Below are 24,684 nucleotides of genomic sequence, written 5' to 3' on the forward strand. Positions count from 1 at the left end.
CCCAAACAAGGATCAAGGCACTTGACCTTTCAATTCTGCACCCATAATTTTAGACCCCCTTTCTCTAAACGCCTTTGGGTGCATCTGCCAGCACCAGGAGCAGGTCTCTGAGCCAAGCCCCAGTCTTCAAATGCATTATCATGCGATCAATCACCGACATCCTTGCTTCTTCACCTGACACAGGCACTGAAGACACTTTGAGCCAACACTGCTCAAGAAGAATTCCATTTTTAAAGAACAAATTACCAAAATTTCAGAGAAAAAGATCATAGTCTGTGGCGCACGGATAAACAAACTGACAACATGAGCTTGGGGTGGCCCCTTTAGGTATCCAAGTTACCAAATCTAGCGCTGGAATGTCAACTTCTAAGCTGCAGTCACATTGGTGGTACCTAGTGCTAATTAATGGGATCAGAGGGATTTCCAGGTCTGGTCTGCAACGGTCTATGAACCTGTGGAAAAAACTCTGAAAATACATTTTTGGAATCAGTTTACCCTTCCTAGGCTGGAAACGGATACTGGGAAAGCAGTGCATTTTTCAAGTCCTGTCAGACTGCACTACAGACTTCCTGACAGACACAGCGCATCACTAACATGAACATCTAGAGAGAAGAGACTTCAGTGGGACTGAGTCTCCTTTTATAATGAAAAGGTTATCCAAGTCCTAGATATTTTTTAGGACATTACATCTTATGATCACTTCTATAGGGGGTTCTTCAAATAGAACAGCTGCAACAAAAATGGATGCATTTAAACAACCTTATGCTTCAGTTCTGCCTATTTTGCGGCACCCTAGGTGGTAGGTTTCCCTTGCACACTTACCTTGACTACGTGCTGCACGCTGATGACGTAGCCACTATGCCTTAAACCTACAGGCTGATCTGGAGTCAGGCGCTTATAACCTTTTTCCATGACCTGTAAAAGAACAGAGCAATTGTTTGATACATGACAAACATAGGTGTTTAACAGTAGGCCAAACTGAGCATGGACATAAAATTTAGTAGCGAAACATTTACGGTCACAGAAGGAATGGTGGATGGTGTTACTAGACTAGGTCAGGTAATTAATATATACAAAAATAAAAGAAGGATAAAATACTTTAGTTGAATAATGCAAAATTAATGCTACATAAAATCCTAAATAAACAATTATTAAAGAAAACGAAGAGTAAATTGAACAAGGACCACTAAATCCATGTGGTTTTGCACATCCGTCGCAATTAGTTGGAGGATCGCTCAATGCTTTTCGGCGTTCTAAAGCCATCAGCAGTAGTTGCTTATTTCATTCATCCACAACTATACACAGAACTTACTCTCCAACACCATTTTACATCCCTTTTGTAGCAAGAACGAGACAACTACAAAATACAAAATTGTGCTGAAAAATGCAAATCTATAAACTTGAACACCTACACTGCAGCTCATGTTGGGATCCCTTTACAGGCATGCCTTCTTCCATTTAGTAGGTGTTGTTCTGTACTTACACCAGCTGTGAATAGCAGGCTACTCAATATGCATCCAGTAGGAGTGCTTAGAGGTGTGTTCCTTAGCAGGTTTTGAGGACAAGGATACCAAGCACGCAGGCTTGTTACACAATGCAACTCGCAATAGAATTCCAGCAAGAAATGTCTGTGTTATAGGATTGCTGGAGAACAAGCAAGAGAATAGCTTTCAAAATGGTGAAATAAACCAAAAACTAATTTGGAACATGGATAATCCATGTTTATGAGGCAAAATATATTTTACAAGAGCCAATAGTCAAAATGTACAACTGGATTATATGACAGTGTGGTGGCACAGCGCTCAAAACAGGAACCAAAAGTAAATTAGTGGGGAACAACATTTTTCTTTATAAACTGGGTCGCTTGAACTGCAAAAATGCTTCGCTTAAGTGCAGAGTGGACCTTTTCCGACTCCTGTGAGCTTCAAAAATCTTTTCCACAGTTGCAGAAAGATTCTTGCAGAAAAATACTATGTAGTTACTCCACATTATTTTTTTGATGGATTTATCCACTTTGAAAGTTATTCTTGCAAACAATCATCAGGAAATGTATAACCTAAGTACTTCTTGATGTCCAATTAAATGGTCAGTAAAATTGAGCAACTGATTCCGAACCGATTTATTACACAAAGAATTTACCCAGGTTTCTGTGGGCTACAGGGTGGTCCCGGTCACTTCCACAGTAGATTAGTATTTAGCCAGTAGTAGTTACAAAAAGTATAAGCTAATTTCAATATGGCTGCCTTACTAATTCCAGTTACAAGAATATTATTCACAAGTGCCATACATGTAACCTATCTACTTATAGTGTTGGCAAACTGAATATCTTGGAGTAGAAAACCTTTAGGCAATAACATATCTTCAACCCGAATATAGATATATATTAATTCTTAAGTAGCTAAACTTTGATACCAGCACCATAAGATGTCTTTTTCCTTGAGAGATTATCCCCATCTGTTTTCTAATGCAGATAACATTTTAGCATCTGAAAAATGTACGACTACAGCAGAATAATAAAAGATGGAGAAATTGCCTGATCAACGTAAAGTCAAACAACTTCATCAGGAAAGCAAGATGTGTTCTACGAATTTCATTAGAAAATGCTATCTGGCTCAAGCATGCGGGATTAAATATACAAATATTCCCGGCAGAAGAAATTGCAAAATCAAAATATATATTCTTAGAGAATTAATGTTACAATTCCTATTTGTGCTTGGGCTAAAAGGAAGCCCTTATGGGCTTACTCAAAACATTAGTTTACACTTCAAATCCTGCTGGGAATGTCTTTTCAGGCCACCAATGTGCAGATAAAACCATCACAAATTTGAGTCTGAATTGGAATCAAAGTACAGGGTTTGTCTGAACACAATCAAAGTGCTGAAGATCATGTCCACCCTGGGCCCATAATGAACAGAAGCTAGACAAAAAACATAACTAGAGCTTCAAACCACCCAGTGTTTACAGAACATCGCTCAAAGAGGTTATCTGGATGCAAGTCTCCAGCATTTTGCATTTCATACGTTTAGGCCCTTGGAAAAAAGGTAACGCTAGCAAGGACGTTGCCCAGGGTCTTTTGGCTAAGTTACCATTCACAGAAGTCCAAATACCAGTGTTGTGGCCACGTTCCAGCAAACCAGAATGAATGTCCATCAGGTATGCTACTTCACTTTCACAACATGATGCACTACAATAATGTAGAGGTTTATAGGGAGTTGCTAAAGACTCAATAGGAGAACTCGAGGGCAGATTGATCACGGACGGATACCGGATATCAAGCTTAGATGAAGTTTTTTCCAGTGATTGGGGGAGAACTTTTACATGTCCAGTAATGACAACTAATCACAGTGGATCCCTGAAATGGATGCCATTTTGCAGCCTGAGCACGCTCTGCTCTAACCCCACTGCCACAGGATGTTAGCCCCAAGGACGAACACCCGATATGTATGTTCCACCTTCTGAGGGATCATAATCCTGTCATACCTGCTCACCTTTCAAGCAGAATACTCAGATACGCAGAATCAAGGTTTTAACTGCTCACTGGGCAGAAGGCTCTCCGAGCTAGTGAAATAGAAGAGGAATGCTCGGTCGCCACTGCCGGACACTGTTGCTTGGCCTGCATCAGCTCGGAGTGAAGCAGCTGCATGATGCAACTGCAGCCAGAACATTTTCCCAGGACCACAAGAAGACCAGTGTGGAGGAGTGTGGCTCAATGGTTAGAGCGGCAGACCCTGATGCAGAGTTCTGGCCAGGGACCAGGGTTCGATTCCCGCCTCAGCGGGGTCTCGGGCTCAATTTCCTCGGACCGGTTAATTCTTGCCTCGGTGCTTATTCTAATCACGGGCCCCACGCTGCAACTCTGGGCAATAGCTTGCTTAGCCTCCACACCGGCCCCAACAGCGCTAAGGATGCCTGGCTTCACCCTGGGGGTGCCCAGGAGTGGACACTTCACAGGGAAAGCCAGGAGGGGTTCCACAGCGGTATGAGTATCAGCGCCAGGAAGCCGAATAGGCAACACCGCAAGGTGACCGTCTGGTGACAGTGCGCTCTATAAGTACCATGTCATTTACATTTACCAGAAATGAGGAGAAGGAGCTAGACTGTTAGGTTAGTTTATGTTGTGCATTAGTAAGGGACGACCACAAGAGTGATGGTGCATGCATGAGTGTGATCATGCTACAAAACTGCATTGAGAATCTCAGGGAACCCACCATGATCAATAGTCCTTCTCCCACTAGGTTGTAGACCCCAAAAATAAGTCCCTAGAAAAAGAAACATTGAACCAGAATTGATATCTTTTGTCCTTTGGAGTAGGACGTTCCCTTGACCCTCGAAAAATCTTTGATGGCGAAATCAGGAGCTTTCTTGATGCACCTCTGTACTCAAAAACGGAAAAAAAGAATAAAAATTGGTGGCCACGTAATGGGCATTGTGGGCTTACGGTCAACGCAATACTTAAGCTACACTTATGTTGACAGTCACCAGTAAGAAAAAAGTTTGTATCCCAATACTTCTGGACCCAACTTCTAAACCGACTTGGGCACCGCATGCAACTCTAGAAGAAACTTCACACTAGAAAACTTAATTCCATATTTCACAGTCAAAACAGCAGACTGATGAACCAATTACACTTCAGGAAACTAGGTGAAAGATTTAAGACTCAAATATATTAAAAACCGACAAATCAGCAACAATATAAAGGTTAGCATTTGAGGAAGTGATTTCCGCAAAGAGAGAATCCAACCTGAACACTCCCTGCAGCCCCCCAAAACAGGAAACACTTGCGGTCCATGACTGCATGCTAGCACAGATCTGGAAACAGGCCTGGTCTCATAACTAATTGCACAGAAGCACTAGAAAGAGTATGGCGAGGAAATAAAGATGGCAGCAATGTGAGAATTTATAGTTGGGGCTTTGTTAAGGAGCCAGTCCAGATTCTTTTCTTTAAGCTGTAACGAAGGAGCTCCCTTAGTTTGATGCCAGCCACAAACCATGCTTAGAGGAAGTAGTGTCATGGCCGATGGGGTTTAAAGTAGCGGGGGCCTCCAGAAATGTGAAGGTATTAAGGCAACCAACACCAAAAGATGCAAATCAGAGCATTGGAAACACTGCACATTTAATATTCTGTGCCCTTTATTGATGCTATTTCTGCACTGCCTTCCTAATGCCCTTAATTTACACCATTACAAACATCACAACATTTGGAAGCAGGCAGTGGCGATGTGCTCCAACTTCACCTCACTGATTTGCAGTGAGGATGTACACCTGTGGATTCTATGGTAAAGGTGCTACAGACCAGTGATTAGAAGGTTAATGGAGGTGAACTGCAAATGAAGAGCTCAGTTTACCTCTCTGAAGTCAGACTGCTCAATGAAGATAGAGGAAGAAAATGGGACTTTGTGGAAGCCTTTGGACTCGTCTGCAGGGAAGTTTGGCACCGACACCTCCAGCACCTGTGTTTGGATAGAGAAACAGTTGTTTGTTACTAGAAACTTGGGACTGTGAAGCAGCAATACACATCTGGTAATTTATTGTTTCGCAGGGATTCATTCTTGCGCACAGTGGCGATGGCCAGTTCACAAGCATAGTAACTGGCCACGATCCTCCAGCACGAACACACAACACCCACAGTCGTTTCAATGATCATTTCGTAAGTCATCTGTAGTGAAAACATGCACAAATACTAATATTTTACGCTACTAACTTCTTAAATGCAGGGGACGGGACGTTCAGATCTACCTCAATACTTGTGTAGTGCACAACAGGTTCTTCCCACGCACTGCTGGGGAAAAGCTTCCGCAGTAGCCCGAGGCTTTTTTGTGAATTACTACCATTGTACATGACGTGCCAGCTCTGGGTCCCATCAAGATGCTGACCCACGATTTTCAGGAAGCATGTGCTGGAACAGGATCTATAAAGGGTGTTACAGGATTATAATTTAGGATACAATCCCCCTGTTATTAGCCCCTTGAAACTAAGAGGTTCCAGCATAGCCAAACGAGCAGGCCTGCAGAAAGGAGTGATCGGCCGCTTGTCTGTGTTTATGTTATTAGGACTGGTGCCCCATGAACTGAATGACTAGAGGCATCTTTTCTTTTCCCTTGTTTGTATATGGTGTTTACATGAATGTTTTTCATTTACACGGTTTGTGAAATGTTTATATGTACTATGGTGTTATATGTGAATGTTGCTATTTGAGTATGCTTTATGTCTGGATATATTGAAATGTTTTTTGCAAAATTATGAAAGAAGTAAAAATTACTAAATGAAAAGTTTGCCTGTTTAGGATTATTGGCTAGGTGGGGTGATAATACATTGTACTAATCTATCTGGCCATCCTGTTGTTGTTGAATACATTTGAGTGGTCTAGGCCAGGTAGTAAATAGACGCAAGCCTTCTTTGGTCCCACCACAATTTTCAGGAAGCAGGGAGGTAGCGAAGTGCTCCTTTATCCGGCAGTGCTGGGACATCGGCAGTGTTCATGCTCACTGTTCAAACTCGCAGACCTTCGCTTTTCCTTGGGTCAACCGTGAGCTCTCGCGCTCAAATGATGATAATCAACAACATCTAACCCACTGTCATTGATGTGATACACCCCGAGCTGGAGTGCGGCCTTGCAGGTATGAATGGTTCAGTGTCGCCTCCATATCCACCATGCGGATGCCACAAGCACGGCACCGTCGGGTTGACCCACTCTGCCCTCACCGTCTGTATCACCAGTTGTTACCTCGGAGCTTGCCAGAGATCCCACCCTCCCATCCCTCTTGAGCGGAAAAGGAATAGCTTCAGGGCCAAACAGAGCAGGAGAAGAGCAGTTAGTCTTCTAAGAGAGGCAGATACGCGTTTTGGAGCATTCCACTGTAGATCTATAGCCCACGCATCTGAATCCCTGGATCAGCGTTTCCCAAACTGTTGGTAGCAACCTACCTGATTTTCGGTGGACCACAAAAGTCCAAGCAATAAATAAAGAAGCCTTTAAATTATGTATTAGTTGTGTTACATTTACTGTGCTTCAAAGACAGAGGTCAGATGTCAGGCTATGGCTTCTGACAAGTGTCTTTTTTAACCCCATCACTGCGGCGGCTATTACGCCGCAGTGCTAAGGGGGAGGGGGGGCCGCGCGGCGCTCCCGTGCTCGTGACGGAACCGCTCCGTCACGAGCCTCGGGTGAGCTGTGCTTGTGACGGAACGGTTCCGTCACGGCCCCGCCCGCCCAATAGAACACTCAGCGCAGGCGCGGCGAGCGGGCCGTGACGGAACCGTTCCGTCACAAGCACAGCACACCCGAGGCTTGTGGTGGAACGGTTCCGTCACAAGCATGCAAGGGGTTAAACATGGGGGTTGGCGTTTACAAACTCCTCTCACTTTGTAGTCCGAGAAAGAAAAGTAAAGTGAATTATGTGACAATCTTGCTGGGGTGCAGTGTGTGTGAATGGAAAGGCTGTAGGATGTCTTGTAGTACACAACTACATGTATAAATCTGCAAATAAACTGTACACAGTCAACAGTTAAAGCAAAAATAAACTATATTGTTTTGTAAATCTGAAGTGTGATGGAAGCAAAGATTTTAATAGGATCAAAAGAAATAAAGACATTTTACTTGTTGATGCACAAATGACAAATATTCACTGAACCCCGATTTTCACCCATTTGCCTGCAGTATGGTTTTAGAAGTAAAACTATGTTCGTGCAAATTTACTGCCACTTCGATGGAAAATGTGGTATCTGTAAATGACCACGCGCTACCACACGATGCCTTAGTTACATGAACAAAAATCACCCACCTGTGGTCCATTAAAGCTACGCGGGTCATGAAAGTTTGACGTTCTAAAAAGTGGGTTGTGGGTCTAAAAAGTTTGGGAAGCACTGCCTAGATTCAAAGGAGGGCCTTTCAAAATTCAAATATCAGTCAAAAAAGAGACTGTAAGCTGGACCGCGATCTTGTAAATGAGAACCAAGGTGCTCAGACTTGAGATCATTCCTATATTGTATATTTTAGTTGAACTTTTTACACTACATCCTGTAAAGCATGCAAGCCATGCGGGTGCTCAGTCCTTGGATCATTCCTATATTGCACGTTTTAGTTGAACTTTTTACAAGATTAGTAACAAACTAGGAGTCATCCAGCTTCCTTGAAAGATTTTATTCTGCGTCATTATCAAGGTTGCTGAACGATCAATGATGGAATGCAAGAGACGCCTCCCTTTATGGTGAACCGTTGTATAGTTTGATGCAAAAAAACCTGCCAGGAGTAACCCCGGTCGACACACAGAGCTACAGACTTCGCCTTGTGTGTAGCTGTGAGAAGCGGATCTGCTTAAATCCCCACTCACAACAATTACCTTGACGGCGTGTTGAAATGTAGCTTTGCTAGGTCTAGTCATGAAATGCTACCAATTCAAGTGTTCTGCAGTTGGGAAAAGGTCACTGATGAGAAACCTTTAAGGCTCGACACTGTCACAACTGAATCAGTTCTAATTAATGAGCAAATCAAATTCTCTGCCTTAGTCCAATGAGCATTTTCCTGGGACGTGCTCTACAGGTAGCATTAACCAATTGCCACAGACCTTAGAAAAAGGACTCTTCGAAGGTTGGACAAAGAAAGGAAGCATAGAGTCATGTTAGTCTTCTTCAAAATATAGAATTTCGAAAGAACAAGTCCTCTAAAACGGAGCTGCTACTTTTTGGGTCTAACTCCAACCTTTGGGGTCCGGAGTGGTGGCCGGAAGACATGGGATCCCCTCCTTCCCCAGCCACGAAGGTGAAGAATTTAGGAGTGATTATAGACGACCAACTCTCCTACAGACCCCAAGTAAAGGCGCTTTCCTCATCCATTCACTGGACCTTGAAAATTATCAGGAAGATCCTCCCTTTTCTACCAGCTGGTAGTAGAAAGACGGTGTCGGCCCTTGTGCTTTCCCGCCTTGATTATTGTAACAGCCTGCTTCTGGAGGCTCAATAGGGGCTGCTTAATAAGCTGCAGGTTTTACAAAACGCGTCTTATCGTCGGCCTGCCGAAATTTGCATCCGTCTCCAGGGAGCTGGATAAACTGCACTGGTTCCTGTGCGGAAACGGATCAGGTTCAAGTCCCTCTGCATTGTATTCAAAGCAGTCCATGGAATAGGCCCAAAGTTTCTCCAGCAGCTGTTCCAATGGTACACGCCAGAAAGACAACCAAGGTCAGCTACCCTGGGGCTGATCAAGACTGCTCGTATCAGGAAGGTGTGCTGGGGAAGCCGAAGCTTTGCCAGAGGGGCAGCGGTGGCCTGGAATACCCTACCTTTGGCCTTAAAGCAAAGTGCTAACCTTTTGACCTTCCGAAAGAAACTGAAAACTTGGCTTTTTTCGACCTAGATCAGCGGCCGGAAACTTAGGGAGCTACCATCTTAGCGCCAGGACACCGGTTGGTATTAGTGTGCTCTATAAATGGTATAAATAAATAAAATAAATAAATAAATATTCAAGGGCAAGTCATAATGTTCCATGTAAAACCCACGGTTCAACTGAAAACAAAGGTCTCGGATAGGGAGATCTTCATAGTACGCAGGAGCGCAGATGGAACGCGCCCACCCCACCTCTTTCAAAGAGTCGCACAGACTTCTCAGTGTAGGAAAAAAGGCTCTGGACTGGAAAAGCGCGGTCTAAACAGTCCAGTGCAGAACAGAGACATCTGTAACTACCCCCTTTAAAGGAACCATTTAACTACTTTTTCACGTATTTATGGGTGACTTACAAGTTAAAACTATGCAATTATAGCGACATTTCAAGGAGACAGTCAAGAAATTCTTAAGAATTAGTGTCATGGCGAGACAACAGTGGATGAAGCAAAAATGCAAAAAGTAAATTCGACAAGGTTTTGAAATGCCTTACTCTTAGTGCCAGCTGAAGGACGCAACTCACTTTTGCTCGAGAATGTTTTATCCTCGGAAGTATGCCAGATGCAAGTTATGCTAAATCAATCCCTTGAATAATGAGTATTGGAAGCAGAGGGCTTGACTTTTTTAAAAACATTTTTAAAACAAATTTCAACACGGGGGGACTGGCAACAATTCTTTTTCCAAAACACAGACGGAAAATGAAAATAACCATCTAATATATGCAGTGAGCACAAAAAGTCTTCCTGAACAGCTTACCCCAAAGTATTTAGGGTACGAATCTTCTATGGGTCTTTTTCGATAAAATGATGCACTGTCTTTAGAACCACGATTGGCTGAAGACCTTGATTATGTTTTTAGGTCGATCCTGCAGCATGCTGTATTGGAGTATGGAGTTGGAGCGCCGTCCACTCTCCGTCCATATTTTTCATTGGCATGTGTCATTGCCCTTTGTAAATGTTGGCTTCCGATTCGTTAGGCTTGTGTTAGTCCCTTCTTAGTACCGCATGGTCTTCTTTCCTAACCCCCAATGAGGACTGGCCCTTTTACTTCGGATGTTATACAGTACGTCTTTTTCAGTCTGTAAGCACTATTTTCTTGAACGAGTTTTTCGTACTGCAGGCACAACATGCTTTCCTGCAGCATTTAGCGCACCATGCACGCTTTCACTTTCCAAGCAGCCCGGGACAATGGCCGCTGCTTCTTTGAAATAAAATAGGTCTGTCATTTACAAGAGTTTCAGCTATTGGCATTGTAAATGATAATGCCTTTTATTCATGTGTTAATTATCAAAACAGATACATAAAAGGCCTTGTCAAATGCGAGACCTATTGCATTGCAAATGCTTTTGTTAAATACCAACAGAACCACTTGAACATAGAACAGGGATCAACTAGCATCTTCAAACTCCGATGATCGCGACAGCCATTTTGAAGGAGGATTTATTATAGTTCATGAGGCAATGAACAGCCTTCCACGTCTGGTGCTAAGTTCAGTGTTTCTCTAGAAGAGGGCTGGCTCTGAGAGCATTTATAGTTCTTGGTTTGGCAGGGTTTCGGTTTCAATAATTGGTGGGTCAAAAATGGATCCAGTCGATTACAGCTACATCATAATTGCAGGTGTTGTAAACAGGTTACTAGAATGGTTTGCAGTTTGAGGGTGAACAGTGGAACTCCCAGTTAATGTGCTGCCTTCAGATGGAGGCGAATGAGGTAATGGAGCGGCAGCTGAAAATGTCATGAGTTGCTGAACTTGCAAAGACAAATCAGCGACTGCAAGAATCGGACGCATGACCAATGAAAGCGGTGTACACAATGCAAAGAGCTGAGGAGTCCTTGTGAAGGAAGAGGGTGCAACTGTACTCTACGATTAATTCTGCTTTTTAAGAGCCAACAGGGTCCACGCTCAACAGGGTTTAGATGTTTTTTCAATGTCAATGACAACTTGCCTTTCACAGAAAGATATGTTCCCCCTTTAAAATACACTATGGGAGAAATTCTGGCATCTCCAGATGCTTTCAATATGGCACCTTCTTCTTGTAAGTACTTGGAGGGACATTTGGCTAGAAATCATCTCTTAATGAGGGCGAACCCCCAGGAGAAGGGGGGTGAAATGTTTGCTTCGACGCTTCTTTCCCTGTTACGCAGAGGTTTGAAGGGAAAGTCTTGTAAATGTCCTAGTTCACAAATGTATGCTTAGGGTCGATGGAGTGGCCATGCAGTAGCCCTTGAAGGGAGACTGTTCTCATTTATAGCAGTGTCTAATAGGTCAAACTATCCAAGCAGCAGAAAGTACACAATGTAGCAAAAGTGTCTGGATGAAACTAGTGAATCTTGCGTTTGCAGAGCTCAACTTAAAGACCAAAGCTAAGAAACTAGAGGGACAGAGTGCAGATGGCAATTCAGTGGGGGGGGGTACCATATTGTCACTTCTTGAGAACAAACAAACTTCTGTTATCCTAGCAATTTCTCATTCCAGAATCTAACTAAGTCAGAAACATACATGCAGAAATAGGGAACACGTCTGTCATGCAAAGAAGGACACTCACCTCTGCAGCAGGAAAATTTGTGATGGTGACTTTCAGCGGCTCTAGTACGGCCATGACCCTAGGAGCGGTTTCGTTCAGTACATCACGCACGCACGCCTCCAGAAGATGTGGCTCCATCGTCGTCTGAGCCACAGTGACCCCAACCTAGAGAAAGGAAGAGAACAGTACAATTCAACATGGTCATTTGCAGTGGCAAGCAATCAGCATTACTGCTGGGTCTGAAAAACAAAACAATGCTCTTTTAAAGGTGCAGATAAACAAAGATCACTGGCCAAAGTAGAGGCCAAAATAATTGTGTTTTAACACCTGAACATCACATCATATCATATCACTGGATATACCACGCTTCAGCAAACTTTGAAAAATTCACTCTTTTTTGGCTCAAAATCATAAGTTTCACCAAACGCGTAGAATGAGTCCGTTCTTTTACATCACTGCTGTAATGAGTGATGGAATGTGGAAAAGGGTGGGACAGAATATCCTTGAGGGAAATAGGTGATGGCTGGAATCAAGCTGTGCCTTGGTTAACAACTAATATAACTCATGTGGAGGATCTCCAAGGGGAAATTGGAGGAACGGAGGGTGAAATGGGGAGAGGGAAACCCTGTCCAGTGATGGGTATGGTGAGGAAGGAACTATACTGGTAAACTTGGCTCTTGATCATGGGTATCTTCATCAGATCCATAAACTAGAAATACACCGGTTAGTTTACGGAGATCAATATGAGTGATGGGGCCCAGTACTCACGGTCAGCGTCTAATGGTGCTGTTCCAGTGGAGGTGGCTGGTTGTCGCCCTCGGACCCCGAAGGAGAGCTTGGCTCTGGGCTGAAGCAGGCTGGTTGTCCTACAGACTGAGGCACCCGCTTCTTCTTCGATGTCTGCATTGAAGATGTTGGGGGTGTTGTCTTGTCTCGTAGCCCTCTTGCTGTGGGCAAGCCGCCAGTCGAGTTGGTAACCTAAGGGTCTTCTTGGACCCAAACGAGAGGCAGGCGGAGCAGGAGGTCTCGTTCAGGTCCAGCAACAAGTAAATGTTGCAGACAGAGTGGTGAGCGTGCCACGAGTATTTGGAGAGGCACTGTGGACAATACTGAAAGGGGGTACTTTCCATCGGGTTCTGCACATTCTCGAAGCTGGTGGCTGAGTAGGAAGGCCAAGTACAGATGCCAGAACAGAAATATCCTCAAATAGGATTAGGACCTCCACCTGATCAGCGATGGTGCAAAATGAAATATATTGTAAATTGGAGGCTAGATGATACTCAAGACGGATGAGAGTGGTCAGACAAGTTGTACTCTGCAATCAAAATGTCCTCCAGGAGAGGGGAAAATGGGGATGAAAATTTGCATGGGAGTAGCCAGTAGGAAAGGACTTTATGAGCAAAAGTCTGGACTTGCCAGCATATGCAATTACAGGCAGCAACTGACCAAGATTATCATGGCCTAAATATGTTGTGTTGCTACACCTCATACTCTAGAGGCCTGGCCTACTCCACCATTCATCTCTGCCCAGCGTACATCCTACTCTTCTGCTGTCCTTTCTCTAGCCATGAACCCTTTCTACTGCTTAAGGTCTCTCATTCAAAGTTCTCCATTCACGGTCCTCCATTGCATTCCCTCTCCTTTGATGTTCCTCTTCACCCTTCCACGGCCTCTCCTTGAATGTCAATGGTCCAACTTCCTGGCCTTTCACCGCTTCCTATCCACGCAACTAATTTACTTCTACCTCGACTTCACATATCTCAACTCTTTTCGACTCAAGGTCATTCCAACTCAGGTTTTTCTACCATTACACATTTCGTAAACCATCTCCCTCATAGTTCACTTTATGTCTATTCACTAAACCTTCTTTGCATTTCACTAATGCAGAATATTTGGCTGTTGTTTTGTCCTTTTATTCTCTGTTCGCTTTCTTCTATGAGCAACATTAGCCTTCTTTTGTTACTTGTTCGTCCTAAATAAGGTATTCGCTCAACCCTGCATGTTCTCCTGTAGCGCACAGACATCTTATATTCAGAGGAGTTGCGCTCAATCGAATAAATATATAGGTTGAACAAAATAAAGACCCTGACAGAGCCAATGTCCATGGCCATCTGGAGTGATCTACCATCAACATATACCTACCCAGCATTAATGTGCAAACATTGAAAACACATAAGTTGGCATTACATCAAAATGCTTCAAAGACCTTTCACTACAAAAACAAACTGGCTTCAGTTCAAATATGTGCATTGCGTGTATTGCACATGTCTCCGGATCTGGAAGATGGGAGTTGTGCCATACCCCGTATGCTTGCGACGCGAGAGGGGACGTTTCTCCACACTGTGTGGAACTGCTCAGCATTACATCCTTTTTGGCGCAGGGTGTCATCGTGCCTTGGAGTGGTGCTGTCTTGGGACCTGCCACACGATCCCCGATTGTTCTTACTCCAGAGGACATCGGAGGGAACCGATACAAGCAACATCTGTTGTTTTTAGCCCTTACGATCGCCAAACAGGACATAGCTCAGCTATGGAAGGGTACCTCGCCACCAACGATTGGGAAATGGCGGTGGAGATGGCTGTGTTTCTAGCGAGGGGTTGTCCCCAACACATAGAAAGATATGGTCTAGGTGGGCCGCATTCCGCGGCATCGATCTCCCCCCTCTTCCTTCACAATCACCGTAAAAACAGTCTCGTGAGAAGCTTGTGGGTCCAAATGTACGATGTATCATTTCTTTTTGTTAGTCTAATTTGGGAAATGATTTTTGCTCGCCATTGCTGGGGGCGTGGTGTAGTCTGCGTACAGTTATTAGTTTTTTTTTTTTTGTTTGTAGACAAAATGTACCGGTTGATATCTCCCATGCTACCTTCCCCTTTAACATTTTGTTATCAAGTGGATTATGTGGGCTATTGCCCAAATGGTACGGTGAAAATCAATAAAATATGTTATCAAAAAAACTAAAACTGGCTGAAAGCACTCCAAAACGGGGACAAATAAGCCAAAGCTGTCAAACTTGGCACAATAATGGAACAATATGGGGGAATTTCAGTCATTTTTGAAAAAAATGAATGACCCTACCAGCTGGTCCGTGCGCATTCAACACAACAGGATCTAGGGATGCTGCATCAGCGTAAGTTATTGCCTTAGCCTAAAACATCACCATTGCTATAAAAATAAATATGACCCACTAGGGAGTTTGTTTAGATATAAAAAATAGTGGCTAGTTCTACTTTGCTTCAGATTGTTTTTTAACAGTCTATTTGTAGGAACATGCCTAGGCTTTTTGAATGTTCCAGCCATTTTTTAATTAAATGCTATAAAGTGAGCAGAGAAAATGTTTTTTGATGAGTTATGCTAGGTCTCCAAACGATATCTTCGCACACAAGCATCACATGCAGTTGTAGGTTTCAGATCAAGGCATCTTTTCAGGCATGCTCTGTTCATGCGAGTGACTGAAACATTTTACCCTTGCACAGAAGTTATTAATAGCCTCAGGTGGAAATCCTCGTCGCCGTAGAGCTGTGAGTGTGAACAGCCGGGGGTCATCCCAGTCCCTGAAAACAAAGACAAGACTTTGTCAGTGAAAATATCTAGCAGAAGTTTCTAAAAAAAGACGGTGGGAAGCCATGGCAGGGATATATCCAGAACTTGTGTGAGAGGTGAAATAGCACAGAAACACATCAGTCACTGCACGATGGAGGTCTCACAGTTTACTCTGGCATCCCTTCTTGTCTCTGCAACCATGAAGAGGTGATCACAGAGGGGTTTTAGGAATGCACTGAAGGCTAGGTTAACAAATGTAGTAGTATTAAATCCCTTCGTCAGCTACCTTATTTACCCAGACCTTTGAGTGTGCGTGCATACATGCACGACTTCTGTACATGTGTGGGTTTATGTAAAATTTGGTCACTAGATAAACTTGGCAGGATACACTTTGCTTTTCATCTTTCAAGGTCGATAAAATGAGTACCATTAATATGTTGAGTAATAAAATGGCTATAATTTAGAGACACGATTTGTCTATGGTGTGCATTTTATAAAAGCGCATAGGGTTTTGCGAATGTGTCTTAATTTCCTAATGAGGTTACGGTTTTGCTTCATCAGTACAATATTGCTCATCTAGTTGTAACTCCAAACAGCTCAATGGTGGCATAAAAACAATGTTTGATAATAGCTCAAGCATTGTAGTACATTTAGAATGGCCCATTCCAATAGCAGTTTATGGTTTCTATAATCACAATTCTTCTACCAAATGCTCATGAAACAGATTTACTTGTTTTAATCTCAGAGGAAGGGATTTAGAGTGGGGAGAATCTGACGAGACTAAATTATCAACAGGACACAGGGAATAAGAGAATATGCTTGTGTGGTGGGACGACTGTAAATTCAGGGGGACAAGTAATTCCAATGGAGTTTAGAAGTAAGAAGATCAGGCATTCTATGCATGCATCCCAATAGAAGCGTATAGAGATGTACGCTAGAACTACCTTCTATACATGCATGCCAATAGAGGCGTATAGAGATGTACGCTAGAACTACCTTCTATACATGTATGCCAATAGAGGCGTATAGAGATGTACGCTAGAACTACCTTCCATACATGCATGCCAATAGAAGCGTATAGAGATGTACGCTAGAACTACCTTCTATGCATGCATGCGAATAGAGGCGTATAGAGATGTACGCTAGAACTACCTTCTATACATGCATGCCAATAGAGGCGTATAGAGATGTACGCTAGAACTACCTTCTATACATGCATGCCAATAGAGGCGTATAGAGATGTACGCTAGAACTACCTTCTATACATGCCTGCCAATAGAAGCGTATAGAGATGTACGCTAGAACTACCTTCTATGCATGCATGCTAATAGAGGCGTATAGAGATGTACGCTAGAACTACCTTCTATACATGCATCCCAATAGAAGCGTATAGAGATGTACGCTAGAACTACCTTCTATGCATGCATGCTAATAGAGGCGTATAGAGATGTACGCTAGAACTACCTTCTATACATGCATGCCAATAGAGGCGTATAGAGATGTACGCTAGAACTACCTTCTATACATGCATGCCAATAGAGGCGTATAGAGATGTACGCTAGAACTACCTTCTATACATGCATGCCAATAGAGGCGTATAGAGATGTACGCTAGAACTACCTTCTATACATGCATGCCAATAGAGGCGTATAGAGATGTACGCTAGAACTACCTTCTATACCTGCATGCCAATAGAGGCATATAGAGATGTACGCTAGAACTACCTTCTATACCTGCATGCCAATAAAGGCGTATAGAGATGTACGCTAGAACTACCTTCTATACATGCATGCCAATAGAGGCGTATAGAGATGTACGCTAGAACTACCTTCTATACATGTATGCCAATAGAGGCGTATAGAGGTGCCTGCTGGACCTACCTTCTATGCATGCATGCCAATAGAGGCGTATAGAGATGTACGCTAGAACTACCTTCTATACATGTATGCCAATAGAGGCGTATAGAGATGTACGCTAGAACTACCTTCTATACATGCATGCCAATAGAGGCGTATAGAGATGCCTGCTGGACCTACCTTCTATACATGTATGCCAATAGAGGCATATAGAGATGTACGCTAGAACTACCTTCTATACATGTATGCCAATAGAGGCGTATAGAGATGTACGCTAGAACTACCTTCTATACATGCATGCCAATAGAGGCGTATAGAGATGTACGCTAGAACTACCTTCTATACCTGCATGCCAATAGAGGCGTATAGAGAGGTACGCTAGAACTACCTTCTATACATGCATGCCAATAGAGGCGTATAGAGATGTACGCTAGAACTACCTTCTATACATGTATGCCAATAGAGGCGTATAGAGATGTACGCTAGAACTACCTTCTATACATGTATGCCAATAGAGGCGTATAGAGGTGCCTGCTGGACCTACCTTCTATGCATGCATGCCAATAGAGGCGTATAGAGATGTACGCTAGAACTACCTTCTATACATGCATCCCAATAGAAGCGTATAGAGATGTACGCTAGAACTACCTTCTATACATGCATGCCAATAGAGGCGTATAGAGATGTACGCTAGAACTACCTTCTATACATGCATGCCAATAGAGGCGTATAGAGATGTACGCTAGAACTACCTTCTATACATGCATGCCAATAGAGGCGTATAGAGATGTACGCTAGAACTACCTTCTATACATGCATGCCAATAGAGGCGTATAGAGATGTACGCTAGAACTACCTTCTATACATGCATGCCAATAGAGGCGTATAGAGATGTACGCTAGAACTACCTTCTATACATGCATGCCAATAGAGGCGTATAGAGATGTACGCTAGAACTACCTTCTATACATGCATGCCAATAGAGGCGTATAGAGATGTACGCTAGAACTACCTTCTAAACCTGCATGCCAATAGAGGCGTATAGAGATGTACGCTAGAACTACCTTCTATACATGTATGCCAATAGAAGCGTATAGAGATGTACGCTAGAACTACCTTCTATACATGTATGCCAATAGAGGCGTATAGAGGTGCCTGCTGGACCTACCTTCTATGCATGCATGCCAATAGAGGCGTATAGAGATGTATGCTAGAACTACCTTCTATACATGTATGCCAATAGAGGCGTATAGAGATGTACGCTAGAACTACCTTCTATACATGCATGCCAATAGAGGCGTATAGAGATGTACGCTAGAACTACCTTCTATACATGCATCCCAATAGAAGCGTATAGAGATGTACGCTAGAACTACCTTCTATACATGCATGCCAATAGAGGCGTATAGAAATGTACGCTAGAACTACCTTCTATACATGTATGCCAATAGAGGCGTATAGAGATGTACACTAGAACTACCTTCTATACATGTATGCCAATAGAGGCGTATAGAGGTGCCTGCTGGACCTACCTTCTATGCATGCATGCCAATAGAGGCGTATAGAGATGTACGCTAGAAATACCTTCTATACATGTATGCCAATAGAGGCGTATAGAGATGTACGCTAGAACTACCTTCTATACATGTATGCCAATAGAGGCGTATAGAGGTGCCTGCTGGACCTACCTTCTATGCATGCATGCCAATAGAGGCGTATAGAGATGTACGCTAGAACTACCTTCTATACATGTATGCCAATAGAGGCGTATAGAGATGTACGCTAGAACTACCTTCTATACATGCATGCCAATAGAGGCGTATAGAGATGCCTGCTGGACCTACCTTCTATACATGTATGCCAATAGAGGCATATAGAGATGTACGCTAGAACTACCTTCTATACATGTATGCCAATAGAGGCGTATAGAGATGTACGCTAGAACTACCTTCTATACATGCATGCCAATAGAGGCGTATAGAGATGTACGCTAGAACTACCTTCTATACCTGCATGCCAATAGAGGCGTATAGAGATGTACGCTAGAACTACCTTCTATACATGCATGCCAATAGAGGCGTATAGAGATGTACGCTAGAACTACCTTCTATACATGCATGCCAATAGAGGCGTATAGAGATGTACGCTAGAACTACCTTCTATACCTGCATGCCAATAGAGGCATATAGAGATGTACGCTAGAACTACCTTCTATACCTGCATGCCAATAGAGGCGTATAGAGATGTACGCTAGAACTACCTTCTATACATGCATGCCAATAGAGGCATATAGAGATGTACGCTAGAACTACCTTCTATGCATGCATGCCAATAGAGGTGTATAGAGATGTACGCTAGAACTACCTTCTATACATGCATTGTGGTAAATAAATAATTAAATACCGGTACTATTTTTGACTAGATATATAATAACAGATAGCTCAATAAATAAGAGTCAAGATTCGAGGTAGCTGGAGTTTGCAGGTTTTAATCAGGCATAAAGGACAGGAACAGGACAACCTGCACGGGAATAGGATGGCAGCTGCCGGGGGGCAGGATCGGGACAACAGCTAACTTTTAATAACAGTGCACAATATTTATAGTTAAACAATTGCATTACATTCAGTATAGTAGGCGTAGCAGTGGGTGGAGTTCATAGCAGTCGCGAAAGATAAGGCATAAAGTGGGTGGAACAAGAGGCGTATACATAGACATGTGATGTAAACGTAACAGAATATGTCATAAACGGGGCGGAAACATGGAGGGGGCTACCTAAGGAGCCGGGACCTCTGACCTAGTGGTGCGCGCAAGCTGGCAATGACGTGTTACTAGGAGGAACTGGGGGCTATGACTTCTGCGCTAGAAGAGGAGACGAAAGTCTGGAGTGTCAGAGCGACATGTACCTAAACACTATCTAGTATCTGATGTTTAGAGAACATCTTGATAGAATCCAAAAGTTATCAGGGTAAAGGCTAACAGACTCTAAGACTGGTGCATGCATCATTCTATATGTAGTGCGTGTTGAGGAGTATTAAATGACCATTAATACAGTATTTCTCTTACATGGAGACGTAAAGGCTAGACGATGACTGAAACTATTGATGCGATTCAGTAGCTTTAGGAATGCAGAGAAGGAGGGCTGGACTGATAACTAGAATCATAACATACTCTTGGCAGACTGGCAGGCAGAGCCAGGCCGAGCCGGGCACTGTGAGGCAGGAAGTAAGTGAAGGGTCAGGGATACAGGTGGGGGCTGTATCGCTCCTCAGCGAGGGTTCAGGAGACAGGAGCTGAATCTGGTGTTCGGGCCCTTTTGAGGCCTAGAAACGGAGACTTTTCAATGAATTAACGTGCACACTGTAAAACGTGGCAACATAACTTTACATAGGCCTAATACTCGTAGCTTTAACGAGAACTGAAAACTGGCATACTAGAGATGGACACAACTAAAATTGCGTCTTTAATCGGTCATGGGGAATACATATTGCATATTAATCATGCACATATAACATAAGATGGGGAACACGTAGGGACACAGAACATGGCAAAATTTACTTTTCCACATTCCCTCCTTGTCACTACGTTTCCATCAGGAAACATCAATATTCATGATACCATCTATCATTTCATACAGTATCATTTGCTCGTCTCGAATTGTCTTGGAACGGGACTTAGGACTAGGACTTGGAATACAGGATGTAGCACAAATGCCGCAAATCGCAGGGCCACATTGTAAACAGAGGCAGCAACTGAAAATGATCATTACTGCTATACCTAGGAATGACAATACCTTCCATCCCCAGGCAGAAATTATACTCCAAAACCAACCGGACCATGTCCAGGTGCCTGGATTCTGGTGTAACTGATGGGCAATTTTATGAAGTCTGGTTATAGCTGAATAAACAGACGGCGCGTTATTAGGAATGAAAATGCAGCAACTAGATCCGATGACTCTACATGCTCCTCCTCTATCGGCCAGTATGACGTCAAGAACGAGACGGTTTTGGAGCACGACAAATCTCATAGCAGATTGCTCTTCGGTTAAGTTACCTAGAGCAGAAGTAGTCTCATTCACTACTGCTTCAAGGGTTCTGGTTAGTCTACGTATTAACTTACTATTCTGGATAGGTCCTATAAAGAAGAAGAAACCTTTATTGAAGTCTGTATACTGTTCTAGAGCAGTTTCAGTTTGATCGACAATCGGGGACTCAATCTCCCTTCTATGTCTAATGTGTACTAGATGTGTGTTTCTATGATAATCGGATGGGGCTAGGAAAACTGGTGGCAGTAGGAAGGCAATGTAACATGTTCCATCCCAATCGAGGGGCAGACGAACATATGCGGTCTGACCACAAACAAAATAAGAATGACGTGAGGCTTTGAAAATAGATTTCCCACTGTCACTATACTCGACAATAGTAGTACAATCACTATGTCCTACATGTGCGGAACCATTATTTCTGACACATAATTCGCCTTTGACTGGTAGTACTGAAATAGTAGGTAAATCTGGAGTAGTATCAGACTGAACATTCAGGACCATAAAATTCGAAGAATAATTACCTAAATTATAAACTTCATTTTCTAGGTCTAACCCGGTTCTATGGGTGAGACCTTGCTTGTCTGGAAAACATGTACTATTCAGAAGGGACATATCAGTTGAGGATGACGTTAACATGGACCATGCTCCACACGAACCATTATGTGAAAACGGATAAGGAAACCGTGGCAGAACTCCCTTCGGTGTCTGGAAAGGGGGGAGTCGACCACACACCCAACAATTAGTGGCATTGCTGGTCTGGTGTGAATAGTGTAACATACGGATAAACGTATTATTTCTCATAGCAAGACGATAGGATAGCTCGTGAGGAGGCAGATCACTAAAGGTGTGCTCTACTGTAGAATTAGAAAACATATGTACATGTGAAACTGGAAAACATAAATGCAATGCATAACTTGTGCAGATAACCATCAAACTCAAAAATAGAAGAAAACAAAATAACAATACATCTGATGGAGTTTTGACTAACTCTCTCACTATGGGGGTCTATCTCATACATGTCAGAAACCTGTCTAACCGTTTCACCCGAGGGGGACTTAGACAATTAAACTGGCTGACTTATTTTACTAGACCGGAGCTTCTGTTTATACTCCTGCTGCGGAGTTTTCTCTAACAGGGAGGGCTTTGAATCAAAGTCAATAGCGGGACAGTCCTTGAGAATAGGGCAATTTTTAGACTCGGAAGTGTCTGTAGAAGTATCATCGAATGTTTTAGTTCTTAGTCCATGAAATTTCTTGACGTGAGACAGGTGCACCCAGCCTTTTCTGCCTTCCAACTTCACGGCTGTGCGGGTGGTCAGAAGGACTAACTTCGGCTCCTTCCAGCGAGGCTCCAGCGGACTTGAACGATCAAAATTCCGGACAAGCACTAGACTTCCTGGAACGATTTCATGCGGTTTCACCTCGGTATTGTCTGGAAATGCGGCGGCAACCTGTGAACGACAAGAGTGTAGGGCAGACATCAAGGAAGCTAGGTAATCTGTCAGCATATTACTGGAAACATCTGTAATACTTCGGGGTCTAGGTGTACCCCACATGTTCGGGGGGCGGCCGAATACGACCTCATAAGGGGACAGACCTGATCTGGAATGTGCGACCATGCGCATATAAAATAGGGCGACTGGCAGAGCTACTAGCCAGTCTACACCTTTCTCTTTACAGACTTTGGCAAGACGGATTTTCAATGTCTGGTTATGTCTCTCTACGAGACCTGCTGCTTCAGGATGGCGTACACAATGAAACTTCCACTGGTACCCTAACAGAAGGGAAACATGCTTCATGAGTTCAGATGAGAATGGCTGGCCGTTATCTGAGTACACGACCCTAGGAAGTCCATAACGGGGGAAGAATTCACGAACCAGCTGCTTGGCAGTGGTCGCTGCTGTGTAATCTGGAACTGGATATGCTTCTGTCCACCTGGACAAAGCGCATATAACTACAAGGACATACTTGAAACCTCGACATCGCTCCATCTGAATATAATCCATCTGGAGGACCTCAAAAGGGTGGTCAGGAGGCTGGAATCCCCCTTGTTCCACCGGGACACTTTTACCTGGATTGAACTGACAACATATCATACAGGTACGGACTTTCTGCTTGGCTGCAGCTCGTAAATGCTTGTTGAACCAAATGTTCTGGATACTGTCTAACATGGCTTTTTCTCCTAAATGTGCAGGACTATGTGCGGTATTAATAATGACTTGAACCATTGAGTCGGGGAGAAACCATGTGGCTTTTCCCTTCGTCAACCATCCCTGATCTGTCTGGACCCCTCCTTGTTCGGACCATTTCTTGATTTCCTCGGGAGTAGCATGTGACTGGATATCTATGACATCTTGAGTGGGGTCCTTAACTGTCATACATGTAGTCGGATCTGGAGTGTGTGTCAGTGTTGCGTTAACTGGAATGTCTGGAGTCTGGGCTGTAAACTTGGCTGTTCGATCTGCTAGATCGTTACCTTGAGAAATAATGTCTGTGACTTTCGTATGTGCTTTGCACTTCATGATAGCGATAGCTGTCGGTAAATGTATTGCATCTAACAGAGCTTGAATAAGGAGACCATGCTGAATCTTGGTTCCATGAGAAGTCATAAAACCTCTTTCTTGCCAGAGCACTCCAAAGTCGTGTACGACTCCGAATGCATAACGTGAATCTGTGTAAATGTTAACTTTCAGGTTCTTGGCACGTATGCAGGCTTGGGTCAGAGCAACTAGCTCTGCTGCTTGAGCGGACAGAGTGTCAATACGGTGTGTCTCTATAACTTCAGTCTCAGTAGTCACTGCATACGCGGCTACTAGTTCTCCTGTACTTGTTCTCATACATGAACCATCCACATAAAGTGTCAGGTCGGGATCTGGTAATGGAATATCTGTCAGGTCTTGTCTTGGCTTTGTCATGGTGTTAACTACTTCCACACAGTCATGTGTGGCAGGATTTGAAGTAACTGACGGTAACAGTGTAGCAGGATTTAGAACGTTGCAGCGTCTGATTTCTATGTGTGGCTGGAACAGTGTCAATTCATAACCTGTTAAACGTGCAATGGTCAAGTGCTGAGTCTGGGTGCGGTTTAAAAGAACTTCCACGGAGTGTGGAACTTGTACTGTCAGGGAATGTCCTAACACTATGGAATCACTTTGTCTGATAGCTAGTGCTGTGGCTGCAACTGACTTGAGGCACGCAGGCAGAGCCTGGGCTACTGGATCTAATGTGCTCGAAAAATAAGCACAGGGCTTGTATTGTCCTGCTTGATCTTGTGTGAGAACAGATAATGCTGTACCATTACGTTCTGTGACAAAAAGTGTAAAAGGCTTACTGTAGTTCGGAGTA

General features: G+C 43.5%; 1 protein-coding gene and 1 non-coding gene across 2 annotated transcripts in view; both read right to left on the reverse strand.

The window, feature by feature from the left end:
• The window catches only part of QARS1 (glutaminyl-tRNA synthetase 1), a 284,740-nt gene that overhangs the window by 47,026 nt on the left and 213,030 nt on the right, over positions 1–24,684 (reverse strand). The window contains exons 17-20 of the mRNA XM_078661809.1: positions 15,366–15,453; positions 11,921–12,064; positions 5,346–5,450; positions 823–915 (exon numbers count right to left, since the gene is read on the reverse strand). Of these exons, the coding sequence (XP_078517935.1) occupies positions 823–915; positions 5,346–5,450; positions 11,921–12,064; positions 15,366–15,453 (430 nt within the window). The remainder of the gene's footprint in view (positions 1–822; positions 916–5,345; positions 5,451–11,920; positions 12,065–15,365; positions 15,454–24,684) is intronic.
• Positions 15,546–15,678, reverse strand: LOC144783552 (small nucleolar RNA SNORA14). The gene has a single exon (XR_013601508.1). It is a non-coding gene; the product is annotated as a small nucleolar RNA SNORA14 (small nucleolar RNA).

Source organism: Lissotriton helveticus, chromosome 9, assembly GCF_964261635.1.
Source record: "Lissotriton helveticus chromosome 9, aLisHel1.1, whole genome shotgun sequence".
In the NCBI taxonomy this organism is placed as follows: domain Eukaryota; kingdom Metazoa; phylum Chordata; class Amphibia; order Caudata; family Salamandridae; genus Lissotriton; species Lissotriton helveticus.